Source organism: Colobus angolensis, unplaced genomic scaffold (assembly GCF_000951035.1).
Source record: "Colobus angolensis palliatus isolate OR3802 unplaced genomic scaffold, Cang.pa_1.0 Scaffold10, whole genome shotgun sequence".
Taxonomy (NCBI): Eukaryota; Metazoa; Chordata; class Mammalia; order Primates; family Cercopithecidae; genus Colobus; species Colobus angolensis.
Window position 1 is genome coordinate 18138541 of NW_012110919.1, and position 19365 is coordinate 18157905.

At 39.4% G+C, this 19365-nt stretch overlaps 1 protein-coding gene across 2 annotated transcripts in view; it reads left to right on the forward strand.

Moving 5' to 3' along the window:
* Positions 1 to 17312, forward strand: part of RIC8B (RIC8 guanine nucleotide exchange factor B) — a 121344-nt gene extending 104032 nt beyond the window's left edge. Inside the window, exon 9 of one of the 2 annotated variants that reach the window (XM_011935496.1) lies at positions 13899 to 17312. In XM_011935496.1, the coding sequence (XP_011790886.1) occupies positions 13899 to 14010 (112 nt within the window). In that variant the 3' untranslated portion in view covers positions 14011 to 17312. The remainder of the gene's footprint in view (positions 1 to 13898) is intronic. The other variant, XM_011935489.1, reaches the window with a different exon arrangement.
* The last annotated feature ends 2053 nt before the right edge of the window (positions 17313 to 19365 follow it).

The following is a 19365-nucleotide window of genomic DNA, read 5'->3' on the forward strand; positions in this document are numbered from 1 at the left end:
GATAATGTGGTAGAAGTTGTTTAGGAGTGAATAGCTTAATCTACAAAACTAATAGGACTAGAACTCAGTAACTTCCAGCTAAACCTTTTAAATTTTCATCCTTTCTCAAGAAGGTTAGAATTTACAGCTAACTAACTATGCTCACAGTCTTCAAAAGACATTGTTGCCTGTTTGCAAATTACATTCTCCATACCTTTGTATAGAACATAAATGTTCCCTCCCAGAAGGGATTAATAGTCACAGACAAGATACTGATAGGGCAAACCTATAGGAGGCAGAATAAGATCAAAATGAATATATAAAGATAAGATGTGTGCTTGGCCACTTCCAGAAGGAGCTGATGTAGCTAATGAAACACAGGGGTATAAAAACAACAGGATAAGAACCAACAGAGTTGGGCCGGGCGCAGTGGCTTATGCCTGTAATCCCAGCACATTAGGAGGCCAAGGCAGGTGGATCACCTGGAGTTTAAGACCAGCCTGACCAACATGGAGAAACCCTATCTCTACTAAAAATACAAATTTAGCTGGGCATGGTGGCACATGCCTGTAATCCCAGCTACCCAGGAGGCTAAGGCAGGAGAATTGCTTGAACCCGGGAGGCAGAGGTTGCCATGAACCGAGATTGTGCCATTGCACTCCAGTCTGGGCACGCAAGAGCAAAACTCCATCTCAAAAAAAAAAAAAAAAAAGAGAGAACCAACAGAGTCCATCTGGTAGAAACTGGAGAGGAAGGGTTAGCAAGGACCTGAGTAGAACACAACAACGTAAGTTTTTAAAGCTTAACACAAATGCTATTTAACTAGGCCATCTACCCTGGATGAGTAAACTCCAAGATAGGGAAATGGAAGATAGAGGAAATAGCTGCCTAAGACTACACAATGTAATCCAGATACTTGGCTTACTAATAGAGGCACTATCATTTCATAAGGCATCTCTATCACAGGCATAGAAAACAAAGGTGCTAGGTCCTTCTCCTTTTAATCTCAGGGGAATCCACATATTGTAGAAGCTGCCAACAAATAAATATACAAACGTCAAGTCTGAAATACCCAAGCTGCCACCTGATTTAAACTATGCCTCAAAGAAGATACCTACTTATCCGGAAATACCCAGCAGATGCCCAACTGAAGGTGACACTGATTTTTGCATGTTTAAAGCAGAGCAAATATGTCTTATGTTGGCTTTGATGGTACCAATTTTGCCATTAAAGTTGAAGCAAAAGGCAACCTTGAGAATAGTTCAAATCATACAGAATTTTTGCATGACGTGTGTTGGGCGTTTTACATTGTCTGCCTTTGTGTGCTTTCTAACGTTTGCTCTCACTAAATACAATCAATGACAAAACTGTATAAAGATCAGCAGTGGGCATTCCAAAGCAGTAATGCAAAGAATGAAGTCATTCTTTATGCGTCTTACATGTCTTTTGTGCTGTATTCCTCATTAGTCTTAAGTTTCTTCTCTCTTTCCACTTTTTTTTTTTTTTTGAGGTAAAAAAGATGCCATAAAGCCAAAATAGACTAAACTCAGTACAATTCAGGGAACATTTACTAAGCAGCTACTCTGTGCAAGGCATCGTGCTAGGAAGCTTGAGGAAGATTCAGAGGAGAATGTGACAGTCTCTGCCTTTGGAAAACTCAAATTCTAGTTGAAGAAATGACTGGAATCTAATCTAAAATACAAGGTAGAAGGAAATAATGACAAAATGAGGTCTATGTTGAACTGTAAGCACCCAGGAAAAGGAGTAGTTCATTCTGTCTGGATGATTCAGGGACTGTTTCACAGGAAAGCTAGCATTTGTGCTGATCCTAGAATTTTGATGTATTTAATAGAAAAATGGAAAAATGACCATTCATTCCAGGTGGAGAGAGATTTAATCTTGTTCATAAGTCTTGGATAGTCACATACTACTTATTTCCTCTAAAGAGCTCAGGTGGTTTTATCATTATTTGATTAGTATGTTATCAGATTTATCATTGGGGAAAGCAAGTACCAAAGAATTGCCCAAAGCATTTCCAAGCTAATAACTGATGATAATTCATTTCCTTTTAACAGTTTATAAAACACTTTCACATACATTCTCTTTCTAGTTTCATTTAAAAAAAGTGAGACTAGACCTTCGTTTTCCAGAACTCAAGACCTTTGCTCTGTCCACTGTGCTACTGTGTCTGTCTGTTATAGTGAGTGTTTGCCAGAACACTTCTAATCACCCTGTCGGCATTGTACTATTGGTTAGTTCCCTCCCTTTCACTCTAGGACGTTCTGCGTTCAACCAAGTCTTTATTGTGCTAAGAGTGTATCATAGCTTTGTCTGATTAACTTTCCTTCTCAAAAATGAAATGGTTTTCTCCTGCACCTGAATTGAAAGGCATGTGAGTAAAGGATAGGGTTGGAGGTGATGTGGCCAATGAATGGACACTAGACACTTCCTTTTTTCCATCCATAGGAGAGCAGATGTGAAGGACCTGCACCAGGATGGTGGTTAGCAACAGTGGCCCGTGCCAAAGCACTTACCAAAGTGATGATGACTAAGGTTGGTCATGCCAGGTACTGTTACTGAGCCTGGTGTAGGGTATAGATGTTATTCACTACCAAAATTATAAAACCACCAATGTAAAAGTTAAAATTACATTTCTATTTTGCCTCCATGCTGGACATAGCCGCTGCCTCAAAGAGCTCACCACCTTAGCAGCTTTCTCTCAGCTAGATCTCCAAAGATATTGGAGAGATTAGTGCTCAGATACTTTCTTCCCATTGAATACCAACTGACTTAAGAGTATTCCAAGTGATTTTTTTTTTAGTATGAGGACTATATTTGTGATAGATGTAGATAAGGGGATTGGCAGTGCACCTAGAGGTCTAAAGAGTTGGAAAAGAATCTGAACCCTGTAAATCCCATCATGTCTAGCTAGTACAGTGCCTTGTATCTTATGGTTTCCACAGTATGTGATGATTAAATAATGAAAATAGCTGATCCCCAAATTTGAAGGGCAGTTTTTAGCTTTAAAATACTTACATGGTTTAAGACTTTAAAGTATACTTTGTCAGTTCTATTTTTTGGCCAGATGTCATAAAATTCAGGGCTAGAAAGGAATTCCATAAAGTACTTTGAGCCATGACTGGCTTATTTAAATATTGGGGTCCATAATTCCTTTAATATAGAATGATAATTGTAATATTTATCAAATATAAACATTTAAGTCCTGAGGCATGAAATTATAGAAAGCCTCATTTGACATTTTTAATGTGGGGGCAGAGATGGAAAAGCGGATGAAATTTGCCTGCCCTTTCACCTCCTCTTTCCTTCCCTGACTTCGGAAAAAATAAGCCCCTGCAACTCAAGCAGGAGATCTGAATGGAAATTGTGTAGTTAAAGCAAGCCCACTGTGCCTAATACAATTTCATTTGCCTTAGCTATTGCACACAACTTGTGTATAATAGTGGTGCCTCGTCTAGAAAAGAGGAGACAGCGTTGACTGGCTTAAACTAACCAAGGGAAATAATATTTCAAGTTACAGTTTTGTTTTGATTTCTCTAATCCCCTTTAGTTTCTAAATTGGAACCAGAGCTAATTAATCCTTTATTCAACCTTATCCCATCACTGTCTAACAAGATACATTGCCTTTTTGCTTATATATTCTGCCATCAAAATCTATGTTTTAAAATTTATATAAACTAAAGATAATTATTCTACCATTTCTTCCTTTTCTTACTCCTTAGCTAATAAGTGTTTTGTTTTGTTTTGTTTTCTTTTTTTTTTTTTTTTGCCAGTCATTGTGTACTATTTGGAACATGACTTTTAAAATAAATGCAGGCACTAGATATAAGATTAGTTCCCTTTAATTAAAAGATTAATTTTAAACTGACTAAGGCTGAGATAGGTAGTTTATAACCAAAAAATAGCAAATACATAGTTTTTTCTTATAAATAAGTTATTTTACTCTCCTTACAAAAATATCAACGACTGTGATTACACCTACCTTTGTGATAAGTTAGTCAAGGAAATGCTTTTCAGATACATTTCATAAACATGTTCTAATTTTTAGAGCATTGTAAGATCTATAGATATGAAAATATAAAGATCTTGTTTTCATCAGAAAATTCTTTAGATCTACCCTGTCCAATCTGGTAACCACAGCTATATATGACTCTTGAGCACTTGAAATGTGGTTAGTCCAAATTGGGATGTCCTATCACTGTAAAATACTCACTAGATTTCAGAGACTTAGCACAAAAAAAGGAAAATATCTCATTATTTTTTTAATATGGATTACATATGGAAATGATAATATTTTTGATAGATTGGGTTAAATAAAATATTAATTTTACCTATTTTTCAATGTGGCTACTAGAACATTTAAGAGTACATACATTTGGCTTACATTGTGGCTTACATTATATTTTTATTAGACAGTACTGTTCTACCTCATTAAAATACACTGTAAGATTGCTTGGAAATTGAATTAAGAGGACTTGGATCCAGCTAAATTAATATATCCTTAAGGTGTCAGGGGAGGATGAATTTGAAAAGCTTGATATTATCTATCCTTAGGTTACATAGGACCTTTCCAGCGGCTAGACACCTCTGAGTAGGATGCCATGCTACCTTTGTGTTGCCTGTTTGTACATAGGACCTTTCCAGCGGCTAGACACCTCTGAGTAGGATGCCATGCTTACCTGTGTGTTGCCTGTTTGTAGTCATTGTTCTTTAGATCTGTAGTGGGAATAACTACTTTGAGCTCTTGGTTAAAGTACTGTCTGAAATGGGTTTTGACTAGTAGAGGAACATCAAGTAAGAATCATCTCCACTGGCTGTTTGCTCTTAGTTCTCCTCATTCTTTAACTTTTAAGTCTTCCTTATTGGGAAGAGCATTAAGAACTTCTGTTTCTACCTCTTTATTCAATAGTGTCAGTTGGCATGCTGACCTCTTATTAATATTTATTTTGTTAATTTGGACAACAGAGTAGAAAAATTCTGTAAATAAATTACCAAGAAATAATTTTTTAAACCACTTAAAGATAAAACTGAACTTTATTCTTCTAGTACTATACCTGATCTCTTTTTCTCTGTATTTTCTTAACCATGCTGTTTACTGTGAAGTGGGTGACAGATTTTTAGAAGCTTTGCATGTGATCTAACAGAAATGTGAACAGTGATTAAAAAAAAAAAAACAACTAATATTTATATAGTGCTTTAAGATTTAAAAAATGCTTCCGTATACGTTATCTCCATTGATTATTAAAGCAGCCCTGTGAATTAAATAGCATCAGGTATTTTTCAAGGATTAAATGCACCAAAGATTGACTAACCCAAGTCCAGTTCTCAGTCTTGAGACTCCAGATTGTGTGCTATTGTGAGAAATTACCAACAGCTCTCAAAAGTTGTCTGATTATTTTTAAGTAAGACACTCTAAATTTTAAATAAATGAAAAACACAAAAGCATATTTACCTTAGAAGAGAACTGAGATTTAGAGGACACGCGTTACTGCTTTTTCATTCCATAGTTGAGCTCTTCGTAGGTATCAGGTCAAATGCTAAATAAATAGCTCATATTTTAAAACAAAAAACAAAGCAAAGCTTTATGAAGGAAACAAGTAAAATTTCTATGATTCTGTGTTAATACAAGGTTTTTAAATTGTTTTTTAAAAGAGAATGATTATGGCTCTTCTGATAAATTTTCATACATGTGATCACATTAATAAAACCTAACTTAAAAAAGGCTTCCCTATGGGACTGTTTACCAAAGTTGTTCAACCCGCAGCCCAGGGCACTTTTGAATGCGGCCCAACACAAGTTAATAAACTTTCTTAAAACATTATGAGATGTTTTTGCAATTTTTTTAAGCTCATCAGCTATCATTAGTGTTAAGTGTATTTTATGTGGGCCAAGACAGTTCTTCTTCCATTGTGACCTGGGAAAGCCAAAAGATTGGACACCCCTGGTATAGACAATTCCCAATTACCTTTATAAAGTGGAAAGACATGGTGATGTGGTGACTGTACGCCATATCCATTTGTCTTGGGTAACAATATTTTTATGTTGCATATTTTACTTTCCCAATTGTACCCAATCCCAAAGCACAGTGATGAGGGCTGAGGGAAGGATCTCTGAATCCTTTCAAAGATGTAGCCTAGACCTCAAATTTGCTATGGAAAAGCTACCTTACCATTCATTCCTACCGAGTCAGTGGCTTAGTGAAAGATCAATATAACCAGTCAGCCCTGGGAAGTCATTAGATGAAAGATGAAGGATCCGGGTTCAAGCCTAAAGGACAGTTTTACAGTATCTAACTGAACATCTTAACCAGTCCAAAGGTTATAATATTATTGTTGTGAGAAAAAAAGAGGTGAAAACATTTATAAGAATATCACAAGTTATTGGGAAACCCATTATACTTCAGTGGATTATGAACTATTCCAGTGATGCTGAAATCTTGATATAAGATGCGCTCCCAGACTTTAAAAGAACTACAGAGCTTCCTTCTCAGGGCTATCACAGGCTCCATCCATTTTAACAGGCATTTTTTTAAAAGCTCTATGTTAATTAAAATGCTTTATTTATATACTAATTTCTCATTCCATCTTTCAAATGTGAAAAGGAATTAAATATGAAATGGCTAATTTAAAATGTCAGGATTCTTTTTTCCAAGTCAACCTTACATTAAGAGCAAGAATCCTGTGCCTAAGAAATGGTTCCCAATTATCCAGTCTTGGGTTTTGTTATACATTGTACAGAAGTCAGCAAAACAAGTATGTAACAGAACCTGCCTAAATAGCAGCCGCCCTCATTAAAAACAGAGAATTAATCAGGGGGTGATTGAAGGAAGCAGTGCCTCATATGTTTCCCCCCCTTTTCTTCTTTTCTAATCATAGAACAAAATATGTTATATAAAAGGATCGGAACTATTATGCAGTACTCAATTAGAGGGAGGTGAATAGGTCTCTAACATGCTGTTTTATCAAAAGAGCAGACTGGTGTTTGCATGACTGTTGTTTCATTACAGACCCTGTCATTAATTCCATGTGTCAATACTGCCCTGTAGTACACAGAGCAGACAAGAAAGAAGAGCCCTTGAAAACAAGGGAATGATTTTTGAGTCGTTATCAAGCTAAGTGGCAAGCGGGAAGCTGAAACTCGTATAGGTAAATTCGAAGGGACTCTTGGGAGATCTGCAAGTGGGAAACAAGAATGCATTTTACCAACTGCTTAATTATGTCCTGTTTTTCAACAAGTACACTTGAATTGAATGTTTTGTTTGTATTGCACAAAAACATGTGCTGTGGGCAAGAGTATTCTCTTGCTTTCGGGTCAAGTAAGGTGTTTTATACACATACACGTCTGACCTATTCTATAATGTGCGATTGGGTATGTTAGTATCTGAACCCCAATTTTGCACTGTCATTTTTGGGGGAAAGAGTCGTATAGGAACCAGAAGCCCTAAAAAGCCGAACCTGCTCTAAGGTTCTGAGAAGTCATATAAGCCCAGGCATCCCAGAGTATACCATACTTATAGGGAAACGGTGGCTCAGGAAAATGTTAAAATATATCTGGAAAAAAAACAGACCAGAATATTTTAAATATGGTGTAAATTCCGTATCTCCCATCCCTAGCTCTTTAAGAAATTATTTTTTTGGTTTCCATTAGCAGTCCCAAGGGTTAGGCTGGGGCAAAATAGGGTTTCCTTTCTTGGACGTGCTTTATCTGTGTCCTCTTGCCTGGCCAAGCCCTTGTAGATTATGGTTCCTTATCGTTTAGTAAGATCAAATTTCTAAATGATGTTTCGTTCCAGTTGAACATTCTTGGAGGCTTATCTCTTCCCTGGCCAGATGCCTGATCAGATGAGAAGCCCGCCATGATACTGTCACAGTGCCTAGAATGGGCTCTTTATCCAGTAGACATCACTGTACTTTTTGATACGAGGGCAGTCTTAACTTGTGTTAAGGCCTGTGTGTAGCATTGAAGGTAAGTATGAAGGAGTTGTTGCTATGTGAATATCTTAATCCTGATACACATTTCAATATACAGTATCTCCGTTTTGCCATGATATACATATATCTGACACATAGCCATCCTTTTTAGATAGGACCTTCATAATTTAGGACCAGTAACTCTTTATGAAATGGCCTGTTTATTGAGGGCCATGATTGAATTTGGATCCTTTTTTGTAGCACTTGCCATTGCTTTGGTTTCCCTTTGTAATCATTTTAATGATATGCTGGTAGTCTTGCAGAAAGGGCTTTGGTCTCGGTGTATGTCTGTGACAGTTTGGTAGGATGCTGTGTTTGACTCTTAGGTTTAGAATATCTGCATTAGAAACAAAGGCTTAGTAATAATGAGTTTGAGTATCTTTAAAAACCTAGCAGCTTTTTAAATAGATCAAAATTATTTTATAGCCCAACAGTTAGCCTCTTGAAATTAGTGTAGAATATTGGAGATCATCTTGTCCAACCACTCACTTTATAGATGGGGAGACTCAAGCCCAGAGAGGCAAGTGACCTGCCCGAGGACACCTAGCAAGTCAGTGGAACATCTGAGACCAGAATCTAGGTCTTCCGATGCCCCATATGGAAGAAGCCTAGTCTATACCAGTTAATGGTTGGGAATTCCAGGCTGTCTGGTGAAAAGGGGGCTTGACTTCTGCTGAACTGTCAGAATACCTGATGATATTAATTCATCAGGAAAATAATTACAGTTAAAATAACATGAGAATGATTCCTGACAAATGGTCTCCACTTATGCCATGTTTACTGAGCGCCTGCCGTGTGCTGTGTTCTGTACTAGATACTGGCAAATCACAGCCTGAGAAGACATGGACTCTGCTCTCAAGTTGCTCACAGTCTAGTAGAGAACAAGAAATCTCTGGAAAGCATTATACAGAATTTCCTGTGGAATGTTAATCCTGTTTCTAACCCTGTAAATCTTGGTGATGAATGTGAATCTGTACCCAGAGATTCAGCGTTTTTCTTCATGGTTTAGTCATTAGGAGTCCCATTAGACACCATACCTTTTCTCTTCAGGAAAATGAAAGATAATATCAAGCACAACTAAATTTAACTCACAAACACTTATTGAGGATCTGCTATCTGCAAGGCACTGTGCTAGACACATAGGGATATGAAAATTGAGTAAAGCGCTTTATAGACATTCTCTTTTTAAAATATCAGAGCAGTAGTAGTTCATTCCAGCTTTGTAATGACAGTTATTTTTAATATCCTTAGAAGTGGAGGGTAAGAGGGCGCTCTTGAAATAGAAAACAAGAATACCTTTGTACTCAAGTCCAGACTTGTCAGCCTAGGATTTAAGGTCTCCATTCAAATCCTCTTTTATACCTCATCTCTTTTGAGTTTTGTTTTGTTATTTTTTTTCCTTTATCTCAGCCGAGCCAGCCTGCTTGCCAGTCCCTGCACAAAACTAACTCTTGCTTCTGTGCCTCTGCTTGACTAATTCTTCTGCTTCTGGGATGCCTTTCTCCCTGTGAATCCATGTCCATCACTGCCATTACAGTCTGGCCTCTGAGTCCACCTACTGCAAGGAGCCTGTGGTCAGCATCCCTGTCTCCTCCTGTGTCCCTCCCACATGTGCATAGTCCATATGACTGGTGAAGGAATATTTCTGTGGTGTTCATTAAAGCTTCCCATTCTTTGTCCACATCTTGCTGATCTAGATACAACAGATTGCAAATGAAGTAGTCCAAGATTATAAATTAAACCCAACCAGGTCATTTATCAAGCCTTTTAGGAGTGAATCTCTGTATCAGATATTTCATTTTGATATTTGTGGGCCGCTAGTTGGAAGGATAGAGGAAGAAGATGAGAAAAGTTAGGATGGGGGTATGAGAAATAAACCTGGGGTCAATTAGAACAAACAGTCACACATCTGTAAATGATCCTCTCCTTCTGCTCCCAGACAGGACAAGAAATCTCCTTTAAAACCAATTTCAAATACAGTAAGGGTATACTGACAAATTTTAAAGCTTAAAGAAAGCAGGGCTCTGCCTGTTAATCATCTCAAGCTTGTTGATCTGCTGTTCTGTAATTCTTTCAATATTGTTTAATGTGTGTGTGTTTTATCTTCTGAACTGACTAAAAGCTTCTTGAGGACAGGGACCATGTCTTTTATTTGCCTCTGCATATTCTTCCCCCACTTAATCCCTAACTAGCATGCGAAAACCTTCTGTAAGCACCTGAGGGACAGGAACGGCAATTTGTGGGTTCTAACTACATTCCAGCCTAATGTTATACTACACACTTTGTATGTATAGTAGCCTTTTGCCCTCATCACAACTTAGTGTGAGGTACGTGTTCCTGTCCTAATTCTACAGATAAGGAAATTGAATTCAGTGAGTTCATGTTCTTACAGCTAGTGACTGATCGATCCAGAATTAGAGCACAGATCCGTCTGACTCCAAAACCCATATGTGCTATTCACTATACCACAATAATAACAACAAACATTTGTCCTTTACGGTTCACAAGTCTTTCGTCTACATTTTTATTATTATTACTACCACTACTTACATCTTCGCTAGTCAGTAGGTGCAGCCAGGATTATCACGACCCCTATTTCACTGGTAGGGAAACTGAGACTTGGAAGCTTGCCCAAGATCACACAGCTGGTAAGTGGAAGAGAATCAGGACTTCAGACAGACTTCCTGACTCCAGATCTTTTTTTTCTTTCCATGACATCACATTGCTGCCTTAATTCATTTGCACAATGCATGATTGTATGGCCATTGTTCACTGACGCCTTTCCTACAGAGAGTAGAGCCATGTGGAGAAGAAAATACTTCATATCTTCAGAGAAGCTTCCATTTTAGTGGAGGTTGATACAAAGCACCCAGAAAGTAAATGCTTGAGAAGAATAGTTCACAAGAATTAAAATATGGGCCCATTGTTCCAAATGAAATCCTATAATTTGACCATAAAACTAATTTAATGTTTTTAATTATTTCCGTAATTGGATTAGGGAGCAGGGATAAAGCTGATAGACTTACTTGAAAATATTCTTCCTGGGTTTAGATGTGAAAGTGCTAGATACTTCATACAAGTTAGTAGCTAGCCCCAGAATCATCTTTTTATCATAAAGAGATGCAGTAGCGTTAGTCTCAGGAGTGATGGTATATCCACCCAGCAGTTTATCACTCGATAGAATCTCTCCAGTCCCATCTGCCAGTCCTTCTTTTACCTATCCCTACCCTTCGGTCCCTACCCCACACCTGAGTTTACCAACCCCTTCAGACCCTCAGTGTTTCATTCCCAGCAGGTTCTCCCTCTTCTCCTTTTGTGTCAGTTGTTAATATGTAGTATCCAACATCACAAAGTCCTTTAGCACAATCGGTTAGAACCAGGAATTTATTTAAAATATAGAGATATGATTTATGTCAGTGCTAGAGAGAAGTTTTAATGGAAACATTGTTTCTAGCTCTCCACTGAACATTTCTACCTGGTTGTCATGTAGGCACCTCAAGCTCTTCAGGTCCTAAAGTATATCAGCATCTCCCCACCAAATCTCCATCTGCTATGTCCTGGTCCCATTGAATAGAGTCACCATCCACTTGGTCATCTGAGCTGAAACAACAGGAACTCTCTACTTAATACTCTCCTTCTCCAACCCCTTTTCCTCCCAGTGAGTGGTGACATCTACCTCAGAAATGTTGCCTTTTCTTCCCACAACATCAGACTTAATCCAGCTCTCGGTCTCCTCCCCCACACACTATTATGATGACTCCCCCAATGACTTGTCTATCTGCCACTAATTCCAAAGTGTCTATTATGCTGCTGCCAGAGATACTTTCTTATAAAACAAACGTAATCAAACAGTCTTTACAGAGTGAAATCTAAGCTCCTTATTTTGGCATTTAAGACATTTTTGACTATTGCATCCCAAACTACCCTTGCAGGCTTACCTCCTGCCCCTCCTTCATTGAACCTCACCATTCCCCAAACACTGGGCCTTTTCCTGGCTTCATGAGACCCCAGAGATACAAAAGATGAGCTGACACAATCCAAAAAGGTCTAAAAGATACCGAATCACACACGTCAGTGGGACCATTCAGAGCTCTTTACAGTCTCCTTTATCTGAAACGCTCTGTGCCTGTCTGCCTAGTACAGGGCCACTCACTGACACCTCATTTGGCAGTGCCCTCCCCAGGCAGCCTGGTCAGTGCTTCATCTCAGGAGCTGCCACACTTCTTTGTTCATAATTCTCTTACAGCATTTACCTCATTCTGCTCAAAATGACTTTTGCATGTATTTGCTCCTCAAAGGCAGCAGCTGTACCTGGTCTTCCCTTCTTCCCAGTGTATGACATAGTTCCTGTCACATAGTCATTGAACAGGTGTTGAAGACATGAACTCAGTGTGCTCCTCCACTACAGTTAGGGCAATTAATCCAGATGCGGTGGGCTGCAAAGATCACTGGACTGGGATTCAGGAGACCCATGTCCCAGGTCCAGCTCTACAACTAGATACGTGACCTTGGATGAGTCATTCAGTCTCCTTTATGAAAGAAGGGGGTTGGACTTAATGATCTCTAAGACCCCTTCCAACTTTAAGTTCTATGATTCTGACCCCATTTCTTGGATTGGGAAACACATTTCCTCCCTCATAATGTTCAGGAGCCTCAACTTAGCCTGTCAGACGTTCACATTTCCCAAACAAAGTTTTCAAACACTTCGAAGTTGTCTACTGGAGCTAGCCAGAGCTCTTCATTAGGCTCCTGTTTTCTTATCCATTGACCACTGAGCTGTTCTCACTCTTCCCCAGGAGGCTTCACTGTGTCTGTAACACCGTTACACTACTGTGTGACTGCCCCTTCCCAGGAGGGAGCCCTGCTTTCTGCTGGCCTAAGGGACAACTGTGAGGCGGGAGTCATTTCCCTTCCATGCAAATCTCAGCAACATTATAGCAGCTGCCATGTGGGTTTTTGGTTATGGACATGTTTTTGGGGGGTGATGCCCATTTCTGTGATAAATAAGTTTTAAGCAGTTCATAGGGGCTCTTCAAGGCCACTCCTAAGTACACTGCTGACCTTTTTAGGGATGGGAGGACTGGAGTTAGCAACTCAACAGGTACATTCACCATAATCTCCATGTAATAAATAAGAGCCTATGAAAAGATTAAACAAATCTTTCCTAATGCTTTTTGATTGGCTTAATCAATAATTAATCATCTTTAGATGAGGCTGTAACTTGTGGAGTAGATATAATTGGATTAGCTGAAAAGCGGCCATTGAGGAGCTTTGAAGAGATTAAAATGGCTGTCAATCCCATAATTAAACTGCCACAAACAAAAGCAATGGTGTTTTTTAAAAAGGAGGAGGAGGAGGAGGAAAGAAAGAGTGAAAGAGAGAGAAGGAAAGAAAAGTCGGGGAGAGAGTTGGGGAAGGCCAACTAATTTGAAATGAATCAACAAATACTTACGTATCACTTAGAGATAGAGGCAAAATCAAAACCGATAGATTTATTCCATTGAATGAAGTGTATGCATATCAAATCAGCCATTTAATTGTATGCTCCAGCCACTGGGGCAGGTGAAATTTTGGTAGCTTCAACTTCTCTAAAACAAAACCAATCCACAAACAGAAAAAAAAGAAAAGTTAATTATTCAAAACAGAAGAGACCTGCTCCTTGTCCTGAGCCCATTTAGACCTTGACTTTTCATACTTTTAATTGGCTTAGTAGGTTTGGCCTGTGTGAATGAAGTCTTTTATCTCCTCTTTTTCTTTCCGTGCCCCTTTCATCTTTCCTATTACAAACACACAGAGAGAGCTCAAGGGAAAATACTTTGGTTTTTAAAGACTTTTCTTTTTAAAAGGTTGTGGATTTGGGCGGGGGGGAGGGGTGTGTGTGTGATGCTGGTGAATACTTTTTTTCTCTCTCTCTTTTATCTCTTTTTCTAGAGAGGAGTTGCTTAAACCAATGGGACTAAAACCTGATGGGACAATAACGCCTTTGGAGGAAGCACTCAACCAGTATTCTGTCATCGAAGAGACCAGCTCTGACACAGACTAAAAGCATCACCTGCTCAACTCTCAATATTGCTTTATCAGCATCTTTTCTCTGTAGCTCCAGGGGAATCTTTTCTCTAAAACATTTATGCCCTTGCTTTGGCTAGAAACACATTAACTGGTTTACTCATTGAGAATCCAGCATATTTAAGAGGTGACCCTGTGATTTTTGCGATATTGAGGCATTCATACAGAGCTGCAGTTAGACAGGGTTACAGGGGCTAGAAGCAGAAAAAAAATTCCATTTCATCAGGATGGAATTGAAGGATTTCATTCTACAAAGCGGCCCTGGTTGAATCTGGCAATTCTTTTTGCCAAGATTCTTAGCAGAAGATTTAGCCATGTCCTTCCCCTCACTTGTGTGAGTGGCCCCTTCTGAATCTCTCCAGCAGCCAGAGGCACATGAGAAACAGAATGAGCTGGTAAATAAAGCCTTGGGCAAGCGACTTCTTAGATCAGAACTCACCAAATGGAAGCCTAGCAGCTGCTCCATAAACCTAGCCCCATTCTTCATATCAATTTTGTATAAATATATGGAAACACACACACAGCCTCAGACTTACAAACTGATTATACTCTAAAAGTTTGTATGTCACTTAGCTAAACCCAGAATACATGTCTCCCTGTGAAGAGTTACAAATGATGGTTTAGTTCTCAGGCAGCTACAAATGCCTATTTATTCCCTAATGTACCTGAACACTAGTACCATAGAACTGAACCACCATCTGTATCAGTGCATGGGGAGTGTGCATTCTGAGGCCTAACCCGGGGTGCCAGGAACACACACATCCTCCATCCCAGCAGAGAGAATGGGGACTCCCTGAGTAATGGGAGTTCTTTCGTGGCCTCTGCTTGGGGTGGGGGAGTCAGCAGCACCCATTTGTACATATAGGTCATTCATACATCACGTTTTAAATTGGGAACTGTGTGTGTGCTGGTGTGTGTGTGTGTTCTACGTTCCTACCATATGTGATCAGTTTAATAGTAACTTTATTTATTTAAAAAAAGAAACACAATTAGTTACTGTTAAACTGATAAAGGCTGTTTATTTTTACTTTTAGAATTGGTCCTATGGAGAAGTAGAAAGTGAGTCATGCACTAGACAGTGGGCCTAGCTCATCAGCGGCTAAAGTTGAAAAGGGGTTGGTTTCCTGTATATATATGTATGTATATACACACGTACATACATTCATATATATACATATATACATAATGTGCTTAACCACTGCCTTTTAAAACTTTAAATAAAACATTGGGGTTGATTCAATTTGGCCATCTGTGTGTGTTTCTTTATAGATACATGGGCTAAACAATACTATTTCACAGTTTATGCTTTTTAAAGTGCTTTTACATCCATTGTCCCACTTCTAATAGCCTTTTTAAGGACAGGTAAAGTACGTGGAGCATTATGAAAAGGTCATTTATCCATAAGTTACCTCTCTGGCAAAGCAAAAAACTCGGGAATTGAGTTGTAAAAGGCCTTTCAGCTGCCAGAAGAGATGTCACAAAGCTTCTTGCGACTTACTTATGGGAGAGATCTTCACGAATATCACTCTTAGACTCTGAACTGAAATTTGCATACGCTTCCAACATGTTTTATTAGCTGGCTTTGAAGCTCACAAAAAATGGCAAAGAAAGAGGCTGCTAGATTGAAGGCAGGCATACTGAAAGAAGAGAAAGGCCAACTGAAAACTAGATAGTGAGATGAGAATAAAACTTCAAGACGGAGCAAATCTGGGACTATCTCCTTACCAAAGGATACTCTAGTTGACCCAGAAAATGTGTGTGTTAACAATATGGCCCATAGACTAATTCTCATATTGGTGAGCCTGAGTTTTTTTTAAAAGAAGAAATTAAATCCAGAATGCTTTATAAAAGGCTAGGAAGAAGACAATACATGTTAGAATTTCATCCAGAATATTTGAGGGAGAGGTGAGTGAGTGACCCAGGTTTTAACCAACAGCAAAAGAAATGGGCAATTCATAATTTTAGATTAAGTGAAAAAAAGTTTAGAAAAAATTCAAGTATTTTTGTTATTTCATTCTACAAATGCATTTTTAAAGTATTTTTATAATTTCTATAATCAAATAGCTTTGGCATGCATGTCAGCTTAACTAAATGAAGATGTGTTTAATGAAATGCCATCTTACCAGCTTTCTTTATGCAGAGTAAGTGTTTGAACAGTCCTGTTTCAGTAGCTGTGCTCTTCTGCTTTCAGTGAATTCTGTTTCATTTTGCATTTCTCTGCACTGGGCACTAAGCTTTGTTTTTGAAAAGAGAGAATTTGCGGGGAAGAAGATGAGTGTCTTCATCTGGCACACGGAAAAAGAACTAATATCTGTTAAGTGCTTACTACATGCTGGGCTTTTTATGTATGTTATCTCGTGTAACCTCACCTTATCGCATATGAAAGATCCTCTCCAGAAAGCTTGTGAAAGTTACCCCACGTCACAGCAAGGAAGAGTCCAACTCTGGTGGCCTGATTCCCAGCACCACTCCTTCCTTTTCCCCACAGCACACCTGGGCCCACACTGTGCCTCCTTAGGGCTCTGAAATGCTGGGAACAGAGTGGGGTGAGGAGGGTGGTCATTCTCAGGCCATTTTAAGCAATAACTATTTCAACAGAACTAGTTTAAAGAAGTTTTTAAGCAGGGAAGTGACCTGGAGTGGAAGTATGAGTGGGAAACTTCCCACTTGTGTGGGAAGCACTGGATTTCCAATGAAGACCTGGAATCTGTTAGGATAGGCCAGGGACCAAGGCTGCAGACTGGCCCCTCTGCCCACAACTCTCCTGACCTTGGAAGCAGGGTACGGAGGTGTGTGTCCTAAAATAAAGCACTGGAGCTGCTGCTACAGAGGAACTATCACCAGATATTGTGACCCTTTCAGATGCCCAGTAGTCCTGGGAGGCAGGCAGGGCAGGTGTTATTATCCCTCCTTAATAAATGAGGACAGAGACTGAGGCAGTACTAGTGACTCTAAACACCCCCTTAGTGCCACATCAGTCTTGCCACCTCCCAGGACTAGGTGTCACCTGTCTTGACCTCTTCCCCTCTGATTATAAAAGTAATATATGTTCATTGTGGAAAGTTTGGAAAATGCAGAAAATTAATAATTGACCCCAAATCCCACCAAACTGAGATCATCACTGTTAATGTTTTAGTGTATTTCCTTCCTGTATTTTTTCTATGCATATATAATTTATTTTACTACAAGATTGGGATCATGCTGTATTTACAGATTTGTATCCTGCTTTCTTTAACATATTGTGAGCATTTTCCCATGTCAATAAATATTCTTCAAAAAGTAATGGCTATATGATATTCCATTATGTGAATTGTGGCAGACACTGCTAGTTTCCTTCCCAATATTCTTTCTAACAGAAGACATCATGACCACCACGCCCATCAAAAAAAAAAAAATTTAAAAAGGTGGTGCCTGCTGCCTTTCTAGAAGGCAGCGTGAGTTGTTAGTGCTGAAGAGCAGCAGGAACTAGGGGCGGCACCAGGAGGAGCAGACTTGCTCTGCCACACAGCACCAGTCTCACGGAAGCCTCGGCAGCACAAGTCAGAACAGCTAGAGTAAGTGCCCAGATAACTAGTTTTTGTCAAGAAGAGTTATTTGAAGGGAGCAAGGGTGCCAGGTGATTTAGAAAAGTGCATCAAAAAAAAAAAAGACATCAACCATGTTTGGTGTTTAGTCAGTTATTGGCATTAATTTTTTTGGAGATACTCACTGCAGTTCCAGAAGTGGAGAACACACAGGGATGGGGAGTGATGTGTGACTCTCAGGAAAAGCAAGGTAACACGTGTCAATAGTTGTGTGATAAGCACAACATGGAGAACAAACTGTTCAAGGAACAAATTACAGGTGAGGAAGGGAGGTATTTGTAGCAACTATGAGAAGGTTTAAGAAGAGGGAGAGGTTTCTAGAGAAGACTTTAAAGTGATGTGACTCTGATGCACTGTGTTGAGTCTCTGCACCAGGTCTAAGAAACATCAAAGGGTATCAGAGCAACCTTTCTTAAAGCGGAGGGGACTGGAGATAGTGAAGCCTACGTGCCCTGAATTGTAGACAATGAACATACTCTCCCGTGCATCTAGAACGGTGTAAGTGATGTAACATTCTGAGAACTGAGAAAATAGTCACTCCAGTCGCTTTCTGTGTTCTGTGGTCCAGATGAACCCTGGTTGAGAAAGGCTGTTCTAAGAGAAAAGATCAAAATTATTCTCCAAGGCTTCTGGAGTCAGATTTGCATTTTCTTTTAGTGCAGCACAGTGAAGATCCTAAGCCCCACCCTGCAGCGATATCCAGATCTCAGAGACCTCTACCTTTTCTGCACTGAACTTCACAATAACAGCTGCAAATATTTGTTGAGCAATCACTGTGCCACACACTTGAAGTTAGACTGTGCACTAACATGCACTAATATGCACAGTCTAACTTCATAACAATCTTGAGAAGGAAGCACTGTTATAATCGCTTCCATCCACTTTTCAGACATAAAGGTGTGCAAGCACACAGCCCTCTCTGTTTGCTTATCAGTTGATACACATAGCAAAATTTGAACTCAAGCCTGATGCCAGAGTCCATATAAATACTATGGGAAAAACAGAATCGGGAAAACAACACATTTTTCTTACTTCATTTCCGTATCTCACACATTTCTTATCTAGCTCCCATTTGGGAACTAGTCTCAAACCTATACTCCCCAGCACACCAATCCATATCAATTTGTTCAATTAACACTGATTGAGCATTGACTATGTCCCGGGTACTCGTCAGTGTGCTGGGGTGTACAAACATAACTGAAAGGTCCTGTCCCCTAAGTGCCCACAGTGTAAGAAGTCCAGAACCAAAGCCTGTACTAAGTGTTACAGGATGCCGGGGTGAGGTGTGGCTAATGCTGGCCAGGAGGATCGCAGGGGTGAGTAACAAAGTTCTGTAGGTAACATACACGTTTTCCATCTACTAGAAAAAGGCTGTTGCTACCAAAGAACTGGGTCAAACCCAAGCTCCTGGGCAAAAGGTTTACAGAACACAAGTTGTTGAGTGTGATGGAAACAGCTATCCCATGCCTCATGGCTGGACACATGAGCAGCAGCCTTTCAGACATGAAAAGGACCCCACCAGGAAGAGCACTCTGGCTGCCGTATAGAGAATGGATTGGTGAAGGGACAGACAGAAGAGACCAGACAGAAAGCTGTTGCCTCTACATGGGAGGGGCAAGTAGGGCCTGGACTAGAACACTGGCAGTAGATGTAAAGAAGGGAATGGATTCAAGAATATTTCAAAGATAAAAGAAACACACTTAGATCTTGGAGAAAGGCAAGAAAGAGCTCATTTAACTCATGGGAAT